Below are 20,218 nucleotides of genomic sequence, written 5' to 3' on the forward strand. Positions count from 1 at the left end.
TTGTGTTCGAACTAAGTTATATTGTTATGCACAAATTGTGCAGCAAAATGCACTTTTTTTCTTTTTTCACCACATATGTGACATATTGTTCTCTGTTTAGGTAACGTGTTGGCTTCTCTCAGGGTTGCAAAATGGAGGGCACAGTAGCTCCATCTTGCTCTGAGATTGAAACGTTATTTAATAAACTTGAAGATAAAGAAGGTAGCAGCCACGACGATGTAATGAAAAAACTTCAGGCGATTCGTTTGTGGCAGCTGATGCAACAAGAGGAGCTTAAAAAGCAACAGCAGTCACAACTGGCTATACTCAAAGGACAGCCAGGGCAACAAGAAGATGAAGAATGTTTGTCTGGTAACAGTGATGAAGAGGAAGGTGAAGAACAAATTGAAACTGAAAGCATGGAAGAAGTTTTGGCATTTCCACTGGAAAGTGTTCCATCACATGAACTAGATACAATTGTTGAACAATCATCAATTGTTGATCTAAGCAATTCTAATCTGAGTCATGATGAAGAGGAAGAAAGTGGTGACGACTTGGATATGGAGAAACATTCGGAGGACATAAATGACATGGGACAATATAATGAATCGACAGAGGATATTGACGAAAATTCACCAATAATTGGCGAAATTCAAGAAGATATTGAAGCAAGTTTGGAGAGCAGTTTAACTAAAAACATTTGCTTTGATGAAGTCCCAGTTAAAGCAAATGACAATCAAAAAACATTTGAAGAGTTGCTGGAAGAACAGCTAAAGTCCAACAAAACAGGAGGAATTATTCAGAAAAAATCTGCCTCTACACCAAAGCGTACCTTTTTAAGGCGAGGACAAGGTATTGCTCGTTTTAAAGGTCCCCCTGTTAGACCTAAAAAGAAAGTAACACATGACATGACAGAAAAGCCCGCTATAAATTCCCAACAACATAGTATTAGGGCACAGGTAGCAACAGAAAAGAATCCTTTTAATTTTGAGGTAGAAAATGCTATGGCTGAAGAGCAAATCCCAGAAAAAAAAACTGTTGCTAGAGTAAGAAAGACTGCTCGAAAAAAGGAACCAATTAAAGAACTCAAATTAAAACCTGTTAGTCCCAAACCACATGTTCGCTTCCAAACACCAACTCATACTTCTCCTGTTCCTAGTTATGACAGTGACAATGAAGACAATCTAGATGACACTCTCAAAGAGAAAAATGAACAGCTCCAGGAATCTGTGTGGTCGGATGTTGATGACTCCGTTCTAACAATCAACACTACTGGAATGGAGAACTTGGGACCCATCGACTTTGACAAAACATCCAATGAAACTTTCGAACAAATGGAGAAATTCTGTAATCAGCGCTACGGTGGTCTTGATACTCCAGAGAAAAATGTCCCGGTAAAAGCTCCATCACCACCGCAACCAAGCAAGTTCATGCAGAGTTTATTTCCAAATTTAACAAACAAGAAGGCTGACTCAAAAACTAAAGACCACACAAAAATTGCATCCCCTCAAGTGCAGGCTCAGTGCAGTGCAAGTGATGACCCGGTCAAAGACATGCAACCAACAGATCAACAACCTAAAATCCTCAAAAATAAGCTAGAAGAGATGGAAAGTGAAATAAAAAAGTTCCAGGATGAGACAATGAAGCTGAGCACTGTTCGTCTGCAAGAGGAAGAACAATTGCGATTGTTAAAGCACGAGTTTGAGGAGTTTCAAAAGCAGAAAGAAGATGAACTTCAACGTTTGGACGAGTACAAAAAAACTGAAACCAAGAAGTTGAAAAAAGAGAGGAAACTCTTTGAGGACCATGCGACAGCCTTGAAAGCTATACCCAACAAAAAGGACAGAGAATACATCCGGGAACTTGAGAAAAACATCTGCGAACTGCAGGACGAGTACAAAACAAAGGAACAGCGGCTTATAGCTGCTAACAATCGCCTCCGCACACAACTCGAAAGCACCAGCAAAGAAAATGAACATTTAAAAGAGGAACTAAAAGTTGCTGAGGAAAAGCTGGATAAGTTTGAAAAGGAAAAGGATCAAAAACGCAGCAAAAAGTCGAATGCTGTGTGGAAAGCTATCAACAACATTGTAGATTCAACAACGATAAATGAAAATGAAACTGCTGTGGAAATGGTTGCAAGGCAAGCACCACCACTCAAAGCTGACCTACAAAAACCAGTAAAACAAAAGAAACGAGAACCACTTGTGGATAGAAATGATAACCACTTGTCTGAGAGCCAAGAGCATGTGGAAGGCACTGGTAACAAGGTAGAAAGAAAACTTCAAGATGGAACCTTTGAAGTGTCATATGGCAATGGAACAAAAAAAGTTATCTCTGCTGATGGTGAAAACACCAGAGTACTTTATGCAAATGGGGATATGAAGTTGATTACATCTGATGGCTCAGTATCCTACACATACAAGTCATCTGGAACAAAGCATACCACTCATCTGAATGGGATGCAAGTCATTGAGTTCAGCAACAAGCAGGTTGAAAGGCATTTTCCCGACGGTTCAAAGCATATTGCATTTGCTGACGGCTCCAGCAAGATGATGAAGTTAGATGGTACAGAAGAGACAATTTTCCCTGATGGAACTGTGATGATCGTCAAACCAAATGGCCACAAAACGATTGAGTTTAGTAACGGACAGCGTGAAATTCACACAGCAGAATACAAACGGAGAGAATATCCTGAAGGTACTCATAAAACTGTTTACAGCGATGGACGACAAGAAACTATGTATGCATCTGGCCGTCTGAGAATTAAGGATGCAAATGGAGTGTTGATTGTAGATAGAATGTTGGACAAGCCAATTAGTCCTCCCGAAACCTAATCTTCACAGCAACCTTGCATTTATTATAAAAGTTTGTGTACAAGTTTTTATGTGTATTGTACTTTTTAAATACATATTTGCACTGTTGTACAAATGTCTAAAAAGGATGGTTTTTTCATTTAAACTTTTGAGACGCTATATTAAATGCTTTTTTACGAATTTATATACCTAAATAGTCCTAATTTGTATCCCCTGAAATGTTGTAGCATTGCAAAATGTCACTTTTTGTTAACACACCCACCGAGGTTGCAAAAAAGTTCTGATGCTCACTGATATGTAATTTAGCACGGTAATATTGCAGTGAAATGTAAACATTTTGTGTTATAATGTTTTAAAGTTCTGGTGTGACCACATTTCATAGTTTACACCATACTATATGCTGCTCTCTCTTTCGTCATCTCCCCTGCTAATAGTATTTCAACTTCATAATACAACCTTTTGTGTGTGTTTACTTTGATTAGAATTATCTTATTCTTGTGTTTTGTGGTTTTTAGGTAGGTTAGGTTGTTAATATGTCTAGAAAGAAGCAAGAAATTTACGTCGATGAAGAAGTAAAAATTGGAATTCAACTTGCTATCAACCGATTCCTCAACGATGACACACAAACTGGTTAGTTGTGAGTTTAACCTCGAAGTACAATTTACTGTTGACACACTCTTTCTCACAGAAATTAAGTTTCCTTCATCTTTTACAAGTGTGGAAAGGGCATTTATTCATCGCAAGTCAAACCAACATGCGCTTATTTCTAAGAGCAGCGGGTGAGTGCCATGAAGTGCACTGAAGTTTCAGTGTCAATTAGATTTTACCAGAATATAGTAACATCAAAAAATAGTTGGTTAGTTTTGAGTATCACATGCACCATTACTTATTAGGATTGAAAGTAAGTCATGAGGAAAAACATTACTTTTCTCTGCATAAAGGTACTAAGATGCTGCAACCTACAATACGCTGGTGACTACAGCCTTTGTTAAATTATTTTTTTTTATTGAATTTTTAGTTTGCAAAATAACTGCATTTGTTTGTTAGCTGTAGGTTTTTGACAAAACAATATGTTAAACAAATTATACCCACAAAGCATTTGATTTAAATGTATTCCAAACAAGTGACATACTTCTGTTCAGGAAGGGAACAAACAGATACCTGACGTTAAGAAAAAAGAAATCCAATGAAGTTCTGGAATCGCCGATGATTTTTAAACTAGGACAAAACTCCAAGCAGGTTTTGCAGACCCTGCTCCATAAGTGAGTTTGTAACTTAGTATTTCCCAACTAAAACCAAGCATGGTCATGTGTTGTGCAGATGGCCGATGAAAGGAAAGGAAAAACTAGAAATTCAGCCAAAGTCAGAGAGTCAGCCATATCCGTATTCAAGCAGTCTTGGTAAGTTGCTGATGATCTTCACTATTTACGGAAATATTATCACACTGGTGGCCGGTAGCGTTTCTATGTCAAGTTCAAATCAGGCTCCGCATATATACTAATATATGTTTTGTTTTCAAAAAATATATTACATTTATAAGGTGTCGTCAGTTTTGCGACAGCCTACAGTCCCGACACGGGCAAACTGCGTAATGCCAATTAAACAGTAGAATTTATGTGTGCTTGTTGTCATTGCTAAATCGCTTAACTGTCATTTCTAGCTTATCGATCTGATGCAAATAAACCTAGTGGGAGATTGCCGAATGGTATCCCACAAGTTCCAATGAAACGTTCACCATCAGACCTGGATAGTTTTCGCAAAACCCTTCCCGTTTATAAGATGAAGGAAGAAATAGTTAAGACTGTTTGGGACAACTCAGTCATATTAATTGCTGGCGAAACGGGTTCTGGAAAAACTACCCAAGTAAGATTTTTGGAATTTCTTTGCGTTACATGCTTTAGACAGCAATTAAATCTTATTGCTTATTAGGGATTTTTAAGTTCCATCAAGGTCATTGAGAAAAAATATGTGCCAGTGTACTTTTATGACAATCATATTAGATTGCAGGGGATGCAATTTTGCAAACGAAATTCCCTTGTTTCAATACAAACAATCAAATTCCTGGGCCCCCAAGATGCTGGTTGACCCCACTCTTATGAGATCTGCTTCCACTCTACATATGATTTCTGTGTTTGTGTTTAATATATGTAAAATGATCGTTTAGATTCCTCAGTTTATACTTGATGAAAGTCTTCGGCGTAATGAAGTTTGCAGAATTGTGTGCACTCAACCACGTCGGATTTCTGCGGTAGCTATGGCTGAACGAGTTGCTATTGAACGTGGAGAAACAGTCGGGCAAACTGTTGGATACCAGATACGACTTGAAAGCAGGTAAAACTATTTTAATATAGACTCTGTATTTTGGTCATTTTCGCGAAAAAAAAACATAAATCAGAATACAGTCCTGTTTGTGGTAAAGCAACACACCCAAAAGGATTCCTAAGAAGGTTTCATTTCTCTCAAGTGCATTTAAATGTATTACAGACATTTGAAGAAGTGACACAGTAACAAAACAGTACAGATAAAAACATTGTTTTGTTATTTTGCTACTGCAGTTCATAAACAGCACATTGAAAGCAATTTCTTTGTGTGACCACCATGCGGTTTTCAGCAACTTTTATGTTCTGTGGTGATTGCAGTCTCGGTTCGTTAGCAATAAGATGTGACATGAATCGCCCTCGCTTGTCAAACAATGATATTCTGTTGTTGCCTTCATCACCAACCAGAATAACTTCAGTGTTGTTTACTGTGCTTGTTGCCATACCAGCTGGCCCGAGCAGCTGTCCGCCTTTGCTCCCTGTTTATATAAATACATTGTATAATAATTTTTTGGGTATTTTTTATAACTATTGCCAAATTCACATACAAAAAATGTTTTCCAAATAAAAATAAAGCAGTTTCAGAACCTTTATGTCTTCCTGACTTTGTCAACACAATATACATTTTTTACCACAGGTGTTACATGCACCTTTTTCTCCAAATGAAAACTTGAATTTTCCACTTCTTTCATAACACTTAATTTGATTGTCATCTTGGTCGGACACCAAAATGTCACCTGTGTTTGTCAAGCAGAGATATCTAGAAACATTGATTTATTTATTAAGCTTAGCCCAAGTCCCAAAGCCAAATAAACAACTTATACTTTGAAAGACGTAGAACACACATTCACAATAACAACAACAATATTAAAAATTGTCAACCTCGGATTTTCGAGTTCTCCATTGTTGTTTCCTGAACCACCAAATTTCATTAACTTTGTTCCATCAGAGTCGAACACAAATATGTCGCACTTTCCTCTATCAAGGACAATTATGTGACCTACACACAAAACCTTTAACTTTGATCACTTTGCTTGGGCCAGAAATCCTTGTCTCTAAACTTTAAAAAGTTTACCTTGGTTATTTATAGCAAAACCGGTGGCTTCAATCAAATCTCCATGGCCAAATGTTATCATTACAACTCCATCTAGTGTATATCTTCCAATGAAGGTTTTGTACAACACATATAAGTATTTTTTCTCCTTTGTAGCCATCGCAATTGGCATTACCTTTGCTGCAAAAAATGGGTTGCACACTTTTATAATTACAGTATTTCAAGTGGATTCTTTTATTTTTTGCACAAATAATAAGTTATCCTAATGAATGTAAAATTATTCTTACATTTTTCTCATTGTGAAAATCTACAAGTGATAAGTTCCAAAGCAAGACTAAACAATTGTAATTTTATGCACGTACTTACCTGCTTTCATGTCCGACAACTTTGATGTCTTTACATATTTTCTGTCTTTGTTAAAAGTAACAAGCTGCTTCCCTTCACCATCCAATACAATGATGTTGCCTTCAACCAGAATCAAATCAGTGGGTGTTCCGATAAATTCTCGCTTGACCCCAATAATCCCACATCGTGTTGCTTTTAGATGCACTGGTGGTGGAGGGGCAACTGCTTTTTTTGGTGATTTGGTTTGCAATACTGCGTCATGTGACTGACTTCTTCGGTGAGCAGTAGCAGGACTGCCAGGTGGCCGTAGAGGACTTTTTGGACTATTCTTGTTAGGTGGAGGAGGCAAAGGGGCTGCTCTTTGTGGCACTGGATAAACCAGTACTTTTGGCAATCCTTCTTTGTGTTTAAAAATCTCTGTTTCTTCTGGCACGGAAACAGTTCCCTTAATTCTGGTCAGTTTGTAACAATCTGGTGTCCTTGTGAGGTTTGGTTTAACCGATACAACTGGTTTAGGTTTTTTTGAAGGCCTTGGCAATGTAGTTGGTATTGCAACACTCTGGCTTCTTTGCCTTGGAACTGGGACGGGTGCTTTATATTCAGATGGCCGCCTGGCCACTTGAGGGCGGGGTTTTATCATAATTTCATCCTTGGTGAACATGTCTTTGTTTTTCTGAAAGTTTGTGTACAAACTCTCTTCAACAGGTTGATCCACTTTGATGCTTGGGGCTATGGTGGCCTTGACCTCATCCATAACTTCTTTTGTAAGATCTCCGATGCTCTCAGATTCTTCAGATGTTGTCTCCTTTTTAGTTTCAATGGTTTCTATGTAGCCCATTGTCAAAAGAGCTGATTCAGTTATCTCCCCATAGTTGAACCTGTGAAATATATAATGTTATTAAAATTCAATGATGTTTCCAGCTATTATTTCATAGCTTTACCTAAGTTTGGGACCATCCTGTTGGTTGTGAATTTCCCCAAGTAACCGAAAACTGCTCCGGGATTCTGCCAAGTGTTGTGATATCTTTTTTCTCAGATCCAGGAGTTCAAATGGAATTTCGTCCTTTAGTCAAAATAGATCTTAATTTATTTGCACAGCAGTTACCAAGTATAATTATACATGTGGTATATATATTTTTTTGTTTTAAAAACACCAAATTCATGAATATATGTGCAACTTACTTTCACAACGCACTGTGAAATCTTCACAAGGTTACTGTAGTCGGCAACGCTATGTTTTAACTTGGCACAAGTATTTTTGCAGTGATCTATTTTAGGTCTGAAGTTCTCTTTCACCTCTTGTAAGTACATGTCTCGTTTCTGTTATAAAAAGGTGTGGAAAATTTTTCATAATACCAATTGTATGGCAGAAAAGTATGGTAATTTTGGAAGTTTACAACTGTATCATGTTAATCACCTCTTTAATTCTGTTGATGAAATATTGTGCAGCATCTTTCACTTCCCGCTCCAACTCTTCTTGTCTAACTTTTTCGTTTTCCTCGATCAGCAGAAGGTCATCCATCATATTTTGTGATGCCTGTATCTCACTCTCGATTTCTTCCTGCATTTCTTGAATCTGAAAATATTGCCAACTCTATTTCAAAAAACAGTAATTTTGAATTGTTTCAAAAATGTTGAATGACTTTTCTACCAGTCTATTGTCACACCAAAGTGTAGAAACAGTTACAATTTTGTTGATCATCATAAAGTCAAATTGGGAAAAAACCTCTTGCTTGATTTCATCGATTGCTGTTGTTGCCTTTGTTAGCTCATGGCCCTGATGTGATTCAATAACACAATCTCTACATGCCAAAATGTCACATTTTTTGCAGTGGTGGTCCAGCTTTATAAACTGTGAAAACAGTACATTACAATATTACATGTCTAAATCAGTATGGCAAGTCTGCATTGTGCAAGACAACTTATGGCTCTACTGTACAGAGAATTTATGTGTTTGAATTGATCCAAGATACATGATATTATTTAAAATAGTTACGTTATGGATTTTGCAACGATTCATTTCTTGAAATCTGATCTTCTGTCTGTATTTTCCATTTTCAATATCCTGTATACTCACAACCTGCAAAAAAAAATATTCACAAACTGTTTTGTAAGGATTTCACAAAAGTTTTGGTTAACAAAAAATGGGGCAATTTTTTAGCAAGCAAATATTATCTTTTACCTCGTGGTCTTTTGTAAGCTTGGTCCGACTGTGAAATGCTGCACAGTCCGCACACAAATGGTCAAGACAGTCTATGCATTGGTATGTTGCCATGGTAACGTCTGCTTCCGGGCAGCTCTGACACATCTTGTATGGTTGCTCATCGATGACATCCTGATGAGGCATCGCCCTGAATTAAGTTTATTACCATATTTGCATGAAAATATTTTTAGCTCTTGTAGTATCGATTTTTCTTAATTCCATTTATGCTTTTTTTGCCAAATATTTCTATGCCTAAATATATCTGAGATATAATGGGAATATTGCAAGTGACTCTATACATTTTTACTACATTCAAATTTTAAGCTACAAGTCACCTTGATTTCCTCCACTCCTCCAGCATATCAATCATATTGGACAAAATAAAGTTACTTTTCAATCCCGGAACTCCTTTAAATCCAAGTAATGTTTGTTGTCTGCACAGTGGACAGATGATGTACACTCCTTGCTTTGATTTCTCACATGATTCTGAAAGTCAGACCAATTCCATGATGTCGTAATAAACACAGCAAAACATAATTAAACACTACTTTTGGGTGGTATGTTGCTGTCAAAGGTTGTATCCCCTTTCTCATATAATTTACCTTTAATTATTGGCTATTAGAGTTGACATTTGTAATCACAATACCTATTACACCTACACTGGCTATTTAACCAGACCAAGCGGGTTCATGTATGTATTGGTTTTTATCATACCTAGGCAGGTTTTACAGAAAGAGTGTTGACATGCAAGCACTTTTGGGCTTGTATATATTTCCATGCATACATGGCAGGTGAGATAGTCCTTGTTAAGTTGCGATAAAAGTTGCTGCGAAGATTCCATCTTGCCATACTTGCTAAAACTTCAACCAAAAAGCCATGCCTACTTCTGTTACTTCCATCCTATTGCAAGCTCTACTTGTTGTCCATCATGTCTTGGCTGTTTGAAGCTTCACAGACATTTTCCCATCACATGCCTTGGGGGCATGCATCGTCTCATTATGACATCACAAATCATGCGCACCATTTGTGACATTTGGCTTCCAGAAAATTGTTGTTCCCTTGTTTGTCCAATACCAGTGTATGCTAATTTTTAATCTTTCGATGGTAATTGTAATGGTTGTGTTCATGGGCGTATCCAGGGGGGGGGTCCGAGGGGTCCGGACCCCCCCCTTTTGTGAAATATTTTGGTCTTTTTTGATAACTAAACAAACGCCACTGTATTTTTTTGTCAAAATCCGCGTGAAAACCAGAAATTTTCTTTGACGTTGACCTAAAAACCGCATCGTGTTGCATTCGCCATTGTTTCCAAACAGGGAGCATTGTTACCGAACACTTGGCATTGTTACCAAACATGTTGCATTGTTACGAAACAAGTGTCATTTTTCGTCAGTTCAGGGACGAAACGTCGTTTTTCAGTGGCCACGTTGTAATGACAAGCGGTTTATTTGCGTGAAAGTCAATTAGTTTAGTTGTTAAACTTTCCATAGCGTTACACAATTGCGCAAGCCAGAAAGCCATCGTTTATATGACGATTGGCGCGAACACCGGCGCTCGTATTTTGCGATTCTCGCCCACAATAGTTTATACTTAGTTTATACCTGAAAATCGGGGAATTCCCTAAAAAAATTGGACCCCCCCCTTTCAAAATTCCTGGATACGCCCCTGGTTGTGTTTACTTGTTGGTCTGGTTGTATGTTTATCCTATCAAACTGGTTTGGTTGTAATTGTCCACTTAAAGTTAACATGTTTACATTTCAGAGCATCGCCACGTACTTTGTTGACCTTTTGCACCAACGGTGTCTTGTTGCGAACACTGATGTCAGGCGATGATGTTACCCAAACGATGACACATGTCATTATTGTGAGTGCACAAATTTAATCACAATGTCAAGTTACACAACAAGCAAATATTTAAAAAGATTTTCAATTTTTTTTTAATACTTGTGGGTTGTGGCTGCATTGAAATAAAAATACTCCATGTTGCATCGTTTATATTCACATTTTCAAGACATTTTGAGTTGAATTAAGAACGAGCTATACATGGAAACTTAAATTTATGGCATATCTTCTGCAATTCAGCTACAAATCCATGCAAAATTGTCTCATATTTTCATGTTTTTAGTTGTTAAACTTCTTCATACTTACTTCTTTAGGATGAAGTACACGAGCGTGACAGGTTCAGTGACTTCCTTCTCATCAAGTTACGACAGCTCACCGAATCCAAGAAACTCTTTCGCTTGATATTGATGAGTGCATCACTAGATGTGAACCTGTTTGTCAACTACTTCTCACAGTGCCCAGTGGTGAACAGTGAGTGGTCTGTCATGGAATTGTCATTATGCAGAAGTCATTATAACCTTTTTCCACCCAAGAAAACCATTATGTTCATATTTAGCATTGTGATCATGCTGTTGTGCTATTCTGACCTTTCCTTCTGCAAAAAATGCATGAGGGTGATCTGTAGTTGCTATCACAACTTTCCAGTGTCCATGTTTTAATTTCTATGTAGACTCAAATTGTAGAGCTGTGATAAATGACCAATACATATGATATAAACGTGTGTGACAACTGTAAATGTTGTGTTAGTTCCAGGAAACATGTTTGATGTCAACACTTTGTACTTGGAAGATGTCCTGAAGTGGTAAGTGAAGTCAATGTTGTTTTAAAAAGCTGTAATCACCATTTGTGTAAATCTTTGTGTAAGTCAGATTTGCAATTCCCCTGTATTTGTTAACACCAGTTTGTGGGTCTTTATTCAGTAGATTTAGTTTCAAAAATGTATTGCCATACATATATTGCACTTTCCAGCACTGGATACCTCAATGAACAACTGAATCAGCTGAAACAACAGCATGACAAAAGTATGAGCTCATTACATGCCTTGGTATAATGGGGCATTTATGTGACAATGTTTGTTGATTAGTAAAACAACAGGAAAAGAGTTTTGGTGATTGGTGTGCACGTGACGACAGTGATGCAACTCCATCAAATCTCGCACTTGAGAAGGATGACTCGACGCTGGACGGAGAAGTGGAAAAGTTGACGCTGTGAGAAAATGCACTGACTCCTGAGTTTAAATCGTTTCAGTTTCATGAAAATTTTCTTTTATAGCAAAACAGATGCAGTTGAAGAATGGATCGTGGAAGAATTTGATAACTCTATCTTCAAAGCCTGGCATCGCAACGACAGTTCCGCCTTTGACCAAATTCATCATTTGATTGCCAGTGAAAATGCACCTGGTATGATTTTTTAGTTCAGAAGCAACCCGATAAAAAAGATTTTGCTCGTCATAATGCATGTAAAATTAAATCAATTTCAAAATGAATGCCAGTAATCAACAATAAAGTAAAATATTAAAGTTTTTTCTAGCAATGTTGCAGTGCAAATTTTCGTTCAGTGATTATTGGTGAGGCTTCCCTCTGCATTTTCCGGACGACCTAATGCTATACTTGCTGTCAACTGGTGGTTCTAAAATTGCTTTTTACATTGCACAGTTGACCACAGACACAGCCTGACTGGTATAACCGGTCTGATGGTAGCAGCAGCCAGAGGCCACATGGACCACGTAGAATGGCTTTTGTCAGCGGGTGCGAATATCAATCTTCAAGCCCCGAACCAGATGACTGCAAGGGATTTCGCGCTTCACAGTGGCCACAATGACGTCGCCGAACTGCTGCTCGTACAACAGTAAATTCATAGGATTTTAAACATTTTGTAGCGGTCCAAAGCTCTTTATCGTTGCATATACACAAAGTATATGTACATACTCCATATATTTTACCACATTATACTGGGTTAATCATGTTTAAAAGCAAGAATTTTGTGTATTACTGAAAGGGCAGTTACCGACAGATCATCATCTGCAGTGATAGTACAGACCCACACATTCAATACCATAATCCGAGGTTCTTATACTGTGCGAAGCGACGCCCTGGTGCGTCGTTTCAAGTTTCAAGCATCAAAACTTTAACAAACAAAGAATAGATTTTGATTTTTTTGGAAAAATGGAGCAAATGAGAAATGAAGTCGGCCTTCTGCGACTAAAAAGTGTAAATATTGGAGCTAATCGTACTGATAAATTGATGATTGGTGCGTCGCACTTCGGTCAATCTTTTTAAGTGGGTTCGTGGCACACAAAAAAGTTTTGAGAATCACTGCTACAAGCCATCATTTTGTATGTTACTTTTTGGGTTGTTCATAGGAACACCTCGCCTGAGCATAAACCAGGCAACGTGGTGCAAGAAACCGAAGAAAACAAAGAGCTCCTTGCACTTTACCATCAGTCTTTCGATGACGAACATGTCGACTATGACCTGATATTGTGCATCCTTCAAAACCTATGCGGTACTCCCGATAATGGTAAATAGATGAAATCTTTGTGTTGTGAAAAATGCCTGTTAAGAGTTTATCGCCTTTTTGCAAAAAAAATTTCACCTCTAATATTTTGAAACAACAAATGTGTTTTTATACACGGGTGTAAGTTTATCATCAGTTATAAACTGACGCTGGTAAAATTTTATCGTCTACAATATCTTTTTGTGTGGGTGACAACGTTAATTTAAGTTGGCCGAAGGCAATAAAGGTCGATATGCACTGCAGATCGAACGAAACAACCCACACTTGTTGTATTCTTCACAGGAACCCAGGTGCCGAAATTCGGCCCCATAATGTCCCCGTTTATTAATCACACTGCTTATATCCCAGGTGCAATCCTTGTATTCCTGCCTGGCTACGACGACATCGTAAACCTTCGCGATATGATAGTTGAGTGCGTGGAGTTGAGCTCCCACTCAGACATCCGTCTCTACACCCTCCACTCATCCATGCAAACTTCCGGGGGACAAACTCAAGTTTTCAAACCTACGCCGAAGGGAACCCGAAAAATCGTAAGTAATAAAAACGTTTAAGGTTTGAAACGTTGGTACACCCATGTGTACCAGCAGATTTATAGCTTTGGCTTTTAAATTAAAAGTAACCGGTTTTTATCAAGCTACCATTGCCTTTTATCTTTGCCACTACGTAATTACACGCATGTGTACTTTTCTCGTAGATATTGTCAACGAACATAGCGGAGAGTGCAATAACAATTGATGACGTCGTTTACGTGATCGATTCTGGCAAGGTCAAGTTGAAAATGTTCGATTCCATCACTTCCACCTCCTCACTTAAGAGCGTTTGGATATCGCAGTCTAGCGCCATCCAGCGAAAAGGTCGTGCTGGAAGATGCAGGTTGGGAATTTGTTTGCTAAATTAATGCTAGACGCTAGAATTTCTTGTGTGTAATAAATAACCGGATGGGGTTTCTAATTACACTGAAACCAATTTAAAAGGTTTCGATTTTAAATTGCAGGCATTCAAATTGTGTGATTCCTTTAAAGTAATTTCGTTCCATTTCAGTGTTTTAAACATGTTTTATCAAATTAAACTTTAATCAAACAAGCCACTCTTTGAGTTTTCTGGGTATAAACTGCATTAACCTTCTCCTATTTTCTTGACATCTCCTAATATCTTAAAAACCGAACACGTACTGGGCAAAAAAAACTAAACATATTTTCCTCCTCACCAGACCCGGCACTTGCTTCCACCTCTTCTCCTCGTCCCGTTTCACTGCCATGCCGATGTTCCAAGTCCCCGAGTTACTCCGCATGCCACTACACGAGTTGTGCCTCCACGTTAAGTTGTTGGACACGGGGTGGGCAAAACACAGCGACAACCCTTCCATCGAAAGCTTCCTCTCGTACGCCCCGAGTCCCCCATCTACCGCCATGATTCGCAACGCCGTCGGTCTCCTTAAGGTATTTCGTTGAATTTAATTTATTTTAAAGTTTGCCATTCTTTTACATGGAGTTGGTCAAATGTATTACATGAATTCTAGTTTTAAATTTGTGGCAATTTTTTTTAGTTTTGCGTACCATTACCTTTTCTTGAGAGTTTTCCAGAGACTGTGTTGATTTTCCCAACTTAGGACTGCACAAACATAGCATATAAGTTTTTATGGTTTCAAACCTTTACGTTGGTTTTCCAGAAAAGCGCTTGGTAAACAGTTTATCCTTCGAGATTCATTTTATCTTTAAAACTGAGTACCTTACAGACAATCGATGCTTTGGATCCAATGGAGAACCTTACTGAACTTGGACAGCATCTTGTCGATCTGCCTGTTGAACCTAGATTGGGTATGTGTTGTTTAATCGACAGCTCGGAACTTTGAACAGCATTTAACATTTGTCTTCATATCAATTTTGTTCGCTTTGATTAAAACAGCAGTTTAAACGTAGAAAAACAAACATAGCAAGCCAATATCGTAGAGGCGCAATATTGAGTTAGGTTTCAGCAAAACATAGGTGCATTGTTTGTGTACTTTTGTCGATATAAACCTTATTATAAAAAAAGTGGTAAACGAATCACATACTTGAAGCCCAGTGCTGTTCAAATAAAGCTTTTCCCCGTAACGCAACATTTTTTGCGCAGCCAAGATGATATTGTACGGAGTTGTGCTCAAGTGTCTTGATCCGATCCTCACCATAGCTTGTTCTCTGGCTTACAAAGATCCGTTCCAATTACCTCAAAACCCGAGAATGCGAAGACAAGCTTTGGAGAATAGAATCAAGCTCTCTGCTGGTAAAATCATTTTTGATCACCCCACCGTTTTCTGTCAATTTTCAAGTTCTTCCTATAGTTAGAACTATTAAAATACGTATAGGAATCTCCCGACAGTCTTATGGGCAACAAACACTTGGTATCTAAATTTTTTTTCACAAGTTATACAAGAGAAAACCCATTTGTCTTTCTGTTCCGAAAGATGTATTTTGCCTACATTTCGGCATCGTCAGCATCACTTGAAGTGAAAGGCAAATGACTTTTCTCTTATCTACCAATAGTTATTCGTATTAGGGGAATCAACTTAGCTGCTATCCTTTCTACACAGGAACGTTCAGTGACCACATGTGCTTGCTGCGCGTCTTCCAGGCTTGGCAGAAAGCGAAAAGCGACGGTTGGGAACAGGCTTTCTGCAGAAAGAACTTCCTGTCACAAGCTTCAATGGAGATGATAGTTGGTAAGTGCGATCACAGGTGGTTCAGAATGGAGATAACCATCAGAAGTTTAATCAGAAAATAGCGCTTTCTATTAACAGAATAATTGCATCTTCTGTAGAAAGATATATAGCCCCGAATAGCTGTCGAACTAAATCGAATTAAGAAGTTGTCCAACTTGTCCCTAAATTACAGGAATGCGAAGTCAGTTGTTAGGTCAATTGAGAGCCACCGGTTTCGTAAGAGCAAGAGGTGGAAACGACATCCGAGATCTCAACACCTGTTCCGAAAACTGGGCCGTTGTCAAGGTGACTAACTCACGCCTATCGTCATTTCTATACTTACTCCGTATATTTTAAACGTTTCACTTTCATTCCCATGCAAAACATTTCATGTCGCAATTGCTTGAATGGTGTTAAAAAGGTGTGTAATTCGGTTGCAGGCAGCCATATGTGCGAGCATGTACCCCAACATTCTGCGTTACGACAAAAAGTTCGGGACGTTGTGTTCTTACAACTTGAAGAAAGTCAGATTTCACAACTCGTCCGTGCTGGGCAACCTCTCGCAAAGACAGGTAGATCGTTCAAACCAACGACAATCCCCTTTGAAAATTTTAACTTTTTCTAAGCGTCTTGTCTTGTTTTTGGAACTACCTGTGTACTAGAATGTTAGTGGTGTCCCTTGTTTGCGAAATTACTGTTCATAATTCAAAAAACAATGCACACACAATGCACTTTCCTTACTACATCTTCTGAGAAAGGATAATATTTCAGATTGAAACATAGTGTTCCTATTTTCTTGTCAAATGATATCCGTAAAATTAAATGTTAAAGGCAAGTATCATACCTAATCTATACATGCGTTAACGCTGTAGAAAACGACGCAATTCCAGGGTTCGCAACAACTTCCTACTAGCTGGGTTGTGTACGACGAGATGACCCGTTCCTCCACAAGCTTCAACAGTATTTCTTCTTCTCGATGCTGTACGGCCGTCTCACCTGCATGTGTCGCGCTCTTCACCGGTCCCGCCTCGGTATTCGAGGTATTTTTCATGTTTTTTTTTCATTGTTTACGGCGAAATTGAAGTTTACCCAACGTTTAGGAACAACAGATGAACCCACCATATACATTTTCAGGACATATAAATTTGGCGTCTCGCATTGCATTGGACACGGTTAAAATATAAAGTTTTGCTAAAAAGCAATATGAGCAACAGCGTTTCAACCTTTCTACCATATGTTTTTGTAGTAAAGTAAGCAATTGAGGTTTACTCATAGAATCAATGCTTTCTGCGGTAATTTAACGGAATTTTAATATTGGTTGTCCAACATTCAGACCGATGCGATTATCAACCCAGAGCCGACGGGGATGCCCCAAGGTTATCCGCCAGAGAGCGACAGTGAGACCGATGACGTAGACGTGGGTCGCATGGCAACGCTCAACGTCACCGACTGGATTAAATTACGCATGGACCCAACTGTGAGTCGAAACCCAAATCCTCCTGTGATAAATTTTAGTTTTTGTGGTGGACGTGTTGTAGCAAAAGTCTTATTTGATAATGACGTGTCGCTGGAGTAATTGAACGCTGGTCGTCGTATGTAGTTTGTACTTTTAGCAGCACTTGTCAGGTAAGTAATTTTTATGACACAAATCCACTAAGGCGATATGACCTTTTTTTAACATTACGCAATACTGTATTTCGCTGCAAACCCACAAATTACACAAACTGAATGTGATACGTGTGTCGAAAAGTTCTCTTCATCTGATCTTTCTCTAAACACAAGTCCCTATCAAATTAGAGATATGTTTATTTTTTTAAGATAAATGTACGTTCTTTCTGATAACAATTACTGCTGAATACTGCTCTTCTGGCAAACTTTATTTTTATCGACGTTTCGGCTGTTATGCAGCAACCTTCATCAGGAGGTATGAAAACATAATGTTCCTGTTGCTGTCAGGCATATTGTAACTTAATAATCTGTTCTTCTGGCACATATAAAAAAACGTAACTTTATTCCGACGTTTCGCCTGTTATCCAACAAGGCTTCCTCAGGGTAATGAGACAGGTACAGCACACAACTAACGCCAAAAAACGTGCCAACGCGAAAAAGGATAACGCTAACACCGCTTGTAAAATCACGTGATGTATAAAAATGGGCGGGAAAACTACAGTCACAGTAAGTTATTATAAAGCACCGGGAAGTAAACGCACTGTTCCCTATCATTGATACAGCGATTGTTCTTATGGAGGCATGAAAACAATTACATAGCAAATACATTCGCTACAGCTTGCCCACATGATCTGCCACCTCCGCATCAAGTGGTACAGTCTCTTCGCTCGCCGCATCCGCAGTTCCTCCAAGCCGTGGCAGCAAGAGGATGAAGCGGTTCTCTCCACCATCATCAACATCCTTAGCTGTGAGGATCAAGCCGTCGGACTGACGGTATGCGCAGTCTTATTTGCTATCTACAACGGCCTTTGGATTGGAAATAAACGATGTTGTTTCCTAGCAACCATCGGGCATCGGGCAGCGACCGCGTCCTCTTAGCCAGGATGACGGAGGCAAAGGATCAAGGTTCATCCAGCGAACTCCCGACTCTTCCAAGGGGCGAAAAGAGCAAGACTCCTTCGGTTGGAGAAAACAACCCAAATCCTTGAACTTCAGGTGACCTATGCTAAAAATTTCTCTTGAAATCCTTTGATGTCGACAAACCTTTTGCTTTGTTTTCTTGTGTTGTACTAAATAACACATTCTCTGTGATTCACCGTTAGCCCGACTACCCAAGTGTACAAATCTTTTCAAAAAATACATTCTCACGCTTTCAGTTCACGAAGTCAGACTAAATACGGCGACCCGAGGTCACGTGGTTCGTCGTCATCACCTCGCAGCCGAGGCTCGACTCCGGTGCTTTCCCCTCCCAAAAACGAAAGTAAGTCAAACGCACCGGTGTGTTTTTTGCATGTCCCTCGCACAATTCGCTTACGTTACGACAAAAGCTGTTTGTAGGCTCGCGCGAGAGGAAAGAGGGAAAATATTTCCTTTTCACATTCGACTCAATGTCTGACCTGCGTCGGTTTCAAGTATGTATTTCATCAATTTTTTAGTAGGGTTATCGTTTGGTATCGGACATTTTTCCAAATTTACCGATTGCGCAGAAAGAAAATTGCCTGCCTGGAACGGAGAACGTCAAATCCATCTTGCTGAAAGCTGGAAAGGGAGTTCACGTATTCTTTGCTGTAGCAGGTGTTGGTTGTATTCAGGTAAGCTATACGATTATTGGAATATATTGCGGTTAATATCAGCGCGAGGTTGTGCGGCTTGATGGTCCATTTTGTGTCGGTCTTCACTGCTGTTATTAATGTGTTTGCTCCATGCTGTTAATGTGGCCTTACTGGTTCTGTTTACCAGACGACTTCCACCATAAGCTGCTTATATTTAAGCACGTTCCTATATTGCCAATAATGCCAGCGGGCAAAGTAATTACGTAATTCCTACCCATTAAACCCCGCGACTCTGCAAATAGCGCGCAACGCCGAAGTTTACTTGCCACGCCCAGTTAACGCCCCTCACTGTCGCGTAGTGTTGTGGATTGGTGTTTCCAACTGACGAAGGAGGAGGAAGGATCAAGTGGTTGAAAACAAACCCTCTCACGTGTTTAGTTTCTCCGTCAAAGTGGAAGGAATATAGTCGGGCGGCGTGCGACCGAATGCAGGTGTGCCGACTTGTATTCCATTCTATGTATAGTATACGTGACAAGCTGTTTGCTCCGTGACAGTCGATGACACAGTTGTTGTAACTGTAAAAAATAATCACACTTAATGCCGTTAGCTACACTAATACGATTATTGTGTTGTAATTTTGCCATTGAACTATTTCGTAGCACGCAAAACATAAGCAAAAATTGTTAATCACAGCAAATTGAAGACCAGTTTGCGAGGTCGTTGCTGCAAGCTTGGGAAAATCAGTCCAACCCATCGATGGGAGCCTGTGCGCCACCACGCGGATCTCCTGTCGCTTCTCAGCATTTACGTCGCTAAAAGTTTCCAAATGTGATCACTGCTCTCGTTCTGTGTTTGTTTCGATTTTAGATTTAATTTATTGTTGTTGCTATGGCTTCTTGCCTATCAAGTTCCAAGTGTTTATTATGGTGAAAGTTGGGTTTATTTTTGGGCTACAGTTGGTTTGCCCACAGTTTAGTAGGAGATGGCTGTTAAAATTGGCAGCGGCGAATCTTCTGGATTTGAATACTGATTGTACATCTTCGGATGCCTTTCCATATAGGCATATTCACAAGCTTCCGGCACTTGGTGCGAAACTTTTGATCAGTATTCACGCAAAAACAGCTGGTTTCTCTGCCCGTAAATAGAACTGTTTTGGGAACTAATTTCTGGCGCAATACTCCGGTGCCAACACTGCCAAGGCTACAGGTTCCGTAATTGCGGACATTTTTGGCGGGATTTGTCTGATCGA

General features: G+C 39.1%; 3 protein-coding genes across 5 annotated transcripts; 2 read left to right on the plus strand and 1 right to left on the minus strand.

Annotated features, from left to right (window-relative positions):
• Positions 1-108: 108 nt before the first annotated feature.
• LOC145897398 (uncharacterized) lies at positions 109-3,309 on the plus strand. Its single transcript, XM_082985668.1, has one exon. It carries the CDS (start codon positions 132-134, stop codon positions 2,814-2,816), a length of 2,685 nt encoding a protein of 894 aa, XP_082841794.1. The 5' UTR covers positions 109-131; the 3' UTR covers positions 2,817-3,309.
• Positions 3,303-19,895, plus strand: LOC145899401 (3'-5' RNA helicase YTHDC2-like). Of its 3 annotated transcripts, none has more exons than XM_082988161.1 (31): positions 3,303-3,425; positions 3,484-3,574; positions 3,938-4,057; positions 4,116-4,195; positions 4,456-4,658; positions 4,960-5,126; positions 10,474-10,576; positions 10,869-11,025; positions 11,302-11,356; positions 11,524-11,576; positions 11,639-11,762; positions 11,827-11,954; positions 12,210-12,402; positions 12,917-13,074; positions 13,420-13,601; positions 13,766-13,944; positions 14,282-14,510; positions 14,807-14,888; positions 15,184-15,333; positions 15,641-15,769; positions 15,942-16,054; positions 16,189-16,320; positions 16,621-16,788; positions 17,082-17,225; positions 18,035-18,190; positions 18,258-18,412; positions 18,574-18,677; positions 18,755-18,828; positions 18,904-19,008; positions 19,329-19,460; positions 19,663-19,895. In XM_082988161.1, the coding sequence occupies exons 1-31, from the start codon at positions 3,329-3,331 to the stop codon at positions 19,783-19,785; spliced, it is 4,086 nt and encodes a 1,361-aa protein (XP_082844287.1). In that variant the 5' UTR covers positions 3,303-3,328; the 3' UTR covers positions 19,786-19,895. The 3 variants fall into 3 exon arrangements, with proteins under 3 accessions (XP_082844287.1, XP_082844288.1, XP_082844286.1); XM_082988162.1 differs by having other exon boundaries at positions 16,639-16,788; XM_082988160.1 differs by having other exon boundaries at positions 11,639-11,759; positions 16,639-16,788.
• Positions 5,216-9,585, minus strand: LOC145898941 (uncharacterized). The gene is made up of 13 exons (XM_082987615.1): positions 9,430-9,585; positions 9,051-9,201; positions 8,695-8,863; positions 8,509-8,592; positions 8,239-8,364; positions 7,930-8,088; positions 7,695-7,832; positions 7,454-7,575; positions 6,534-7,390; positions 6,189-6,347; positions 5,996-6,113; positions 5,764-5,873; positions 5,216-5,592 (listed from the first exon to the last, which is right to left on the minus strand). The coding sequence occupies exons 1-13, from the start codon at positions 9,554-9,556 to the stop codon at positions 5,342-5,344; spliced, it is 2,571 nt and encodes an 856-aa protein (XP_082843741.1). The 5' UTR covers positions 9,557-9,585; the 3' UTR covers positions 5,216-5,341.
• Positions 19,896-20,218: the final 323 nt, after the last annotated feature.

The sequence above is a fragment of the Ascidia mentula genome, chromosome 4 (genome assembly GCF_947561715.1).
Source record: "Ascidia mentula chromosome 4, kaAscMent1.1, whole genome shotgun sequence".
Classification (NCBI taxonomy): Eukaryota; Metazoa; Chordata; class Ascidiacea; order Phlebobranchia; family Ascidiidae; genus Ascidia; species Ascidia mentula.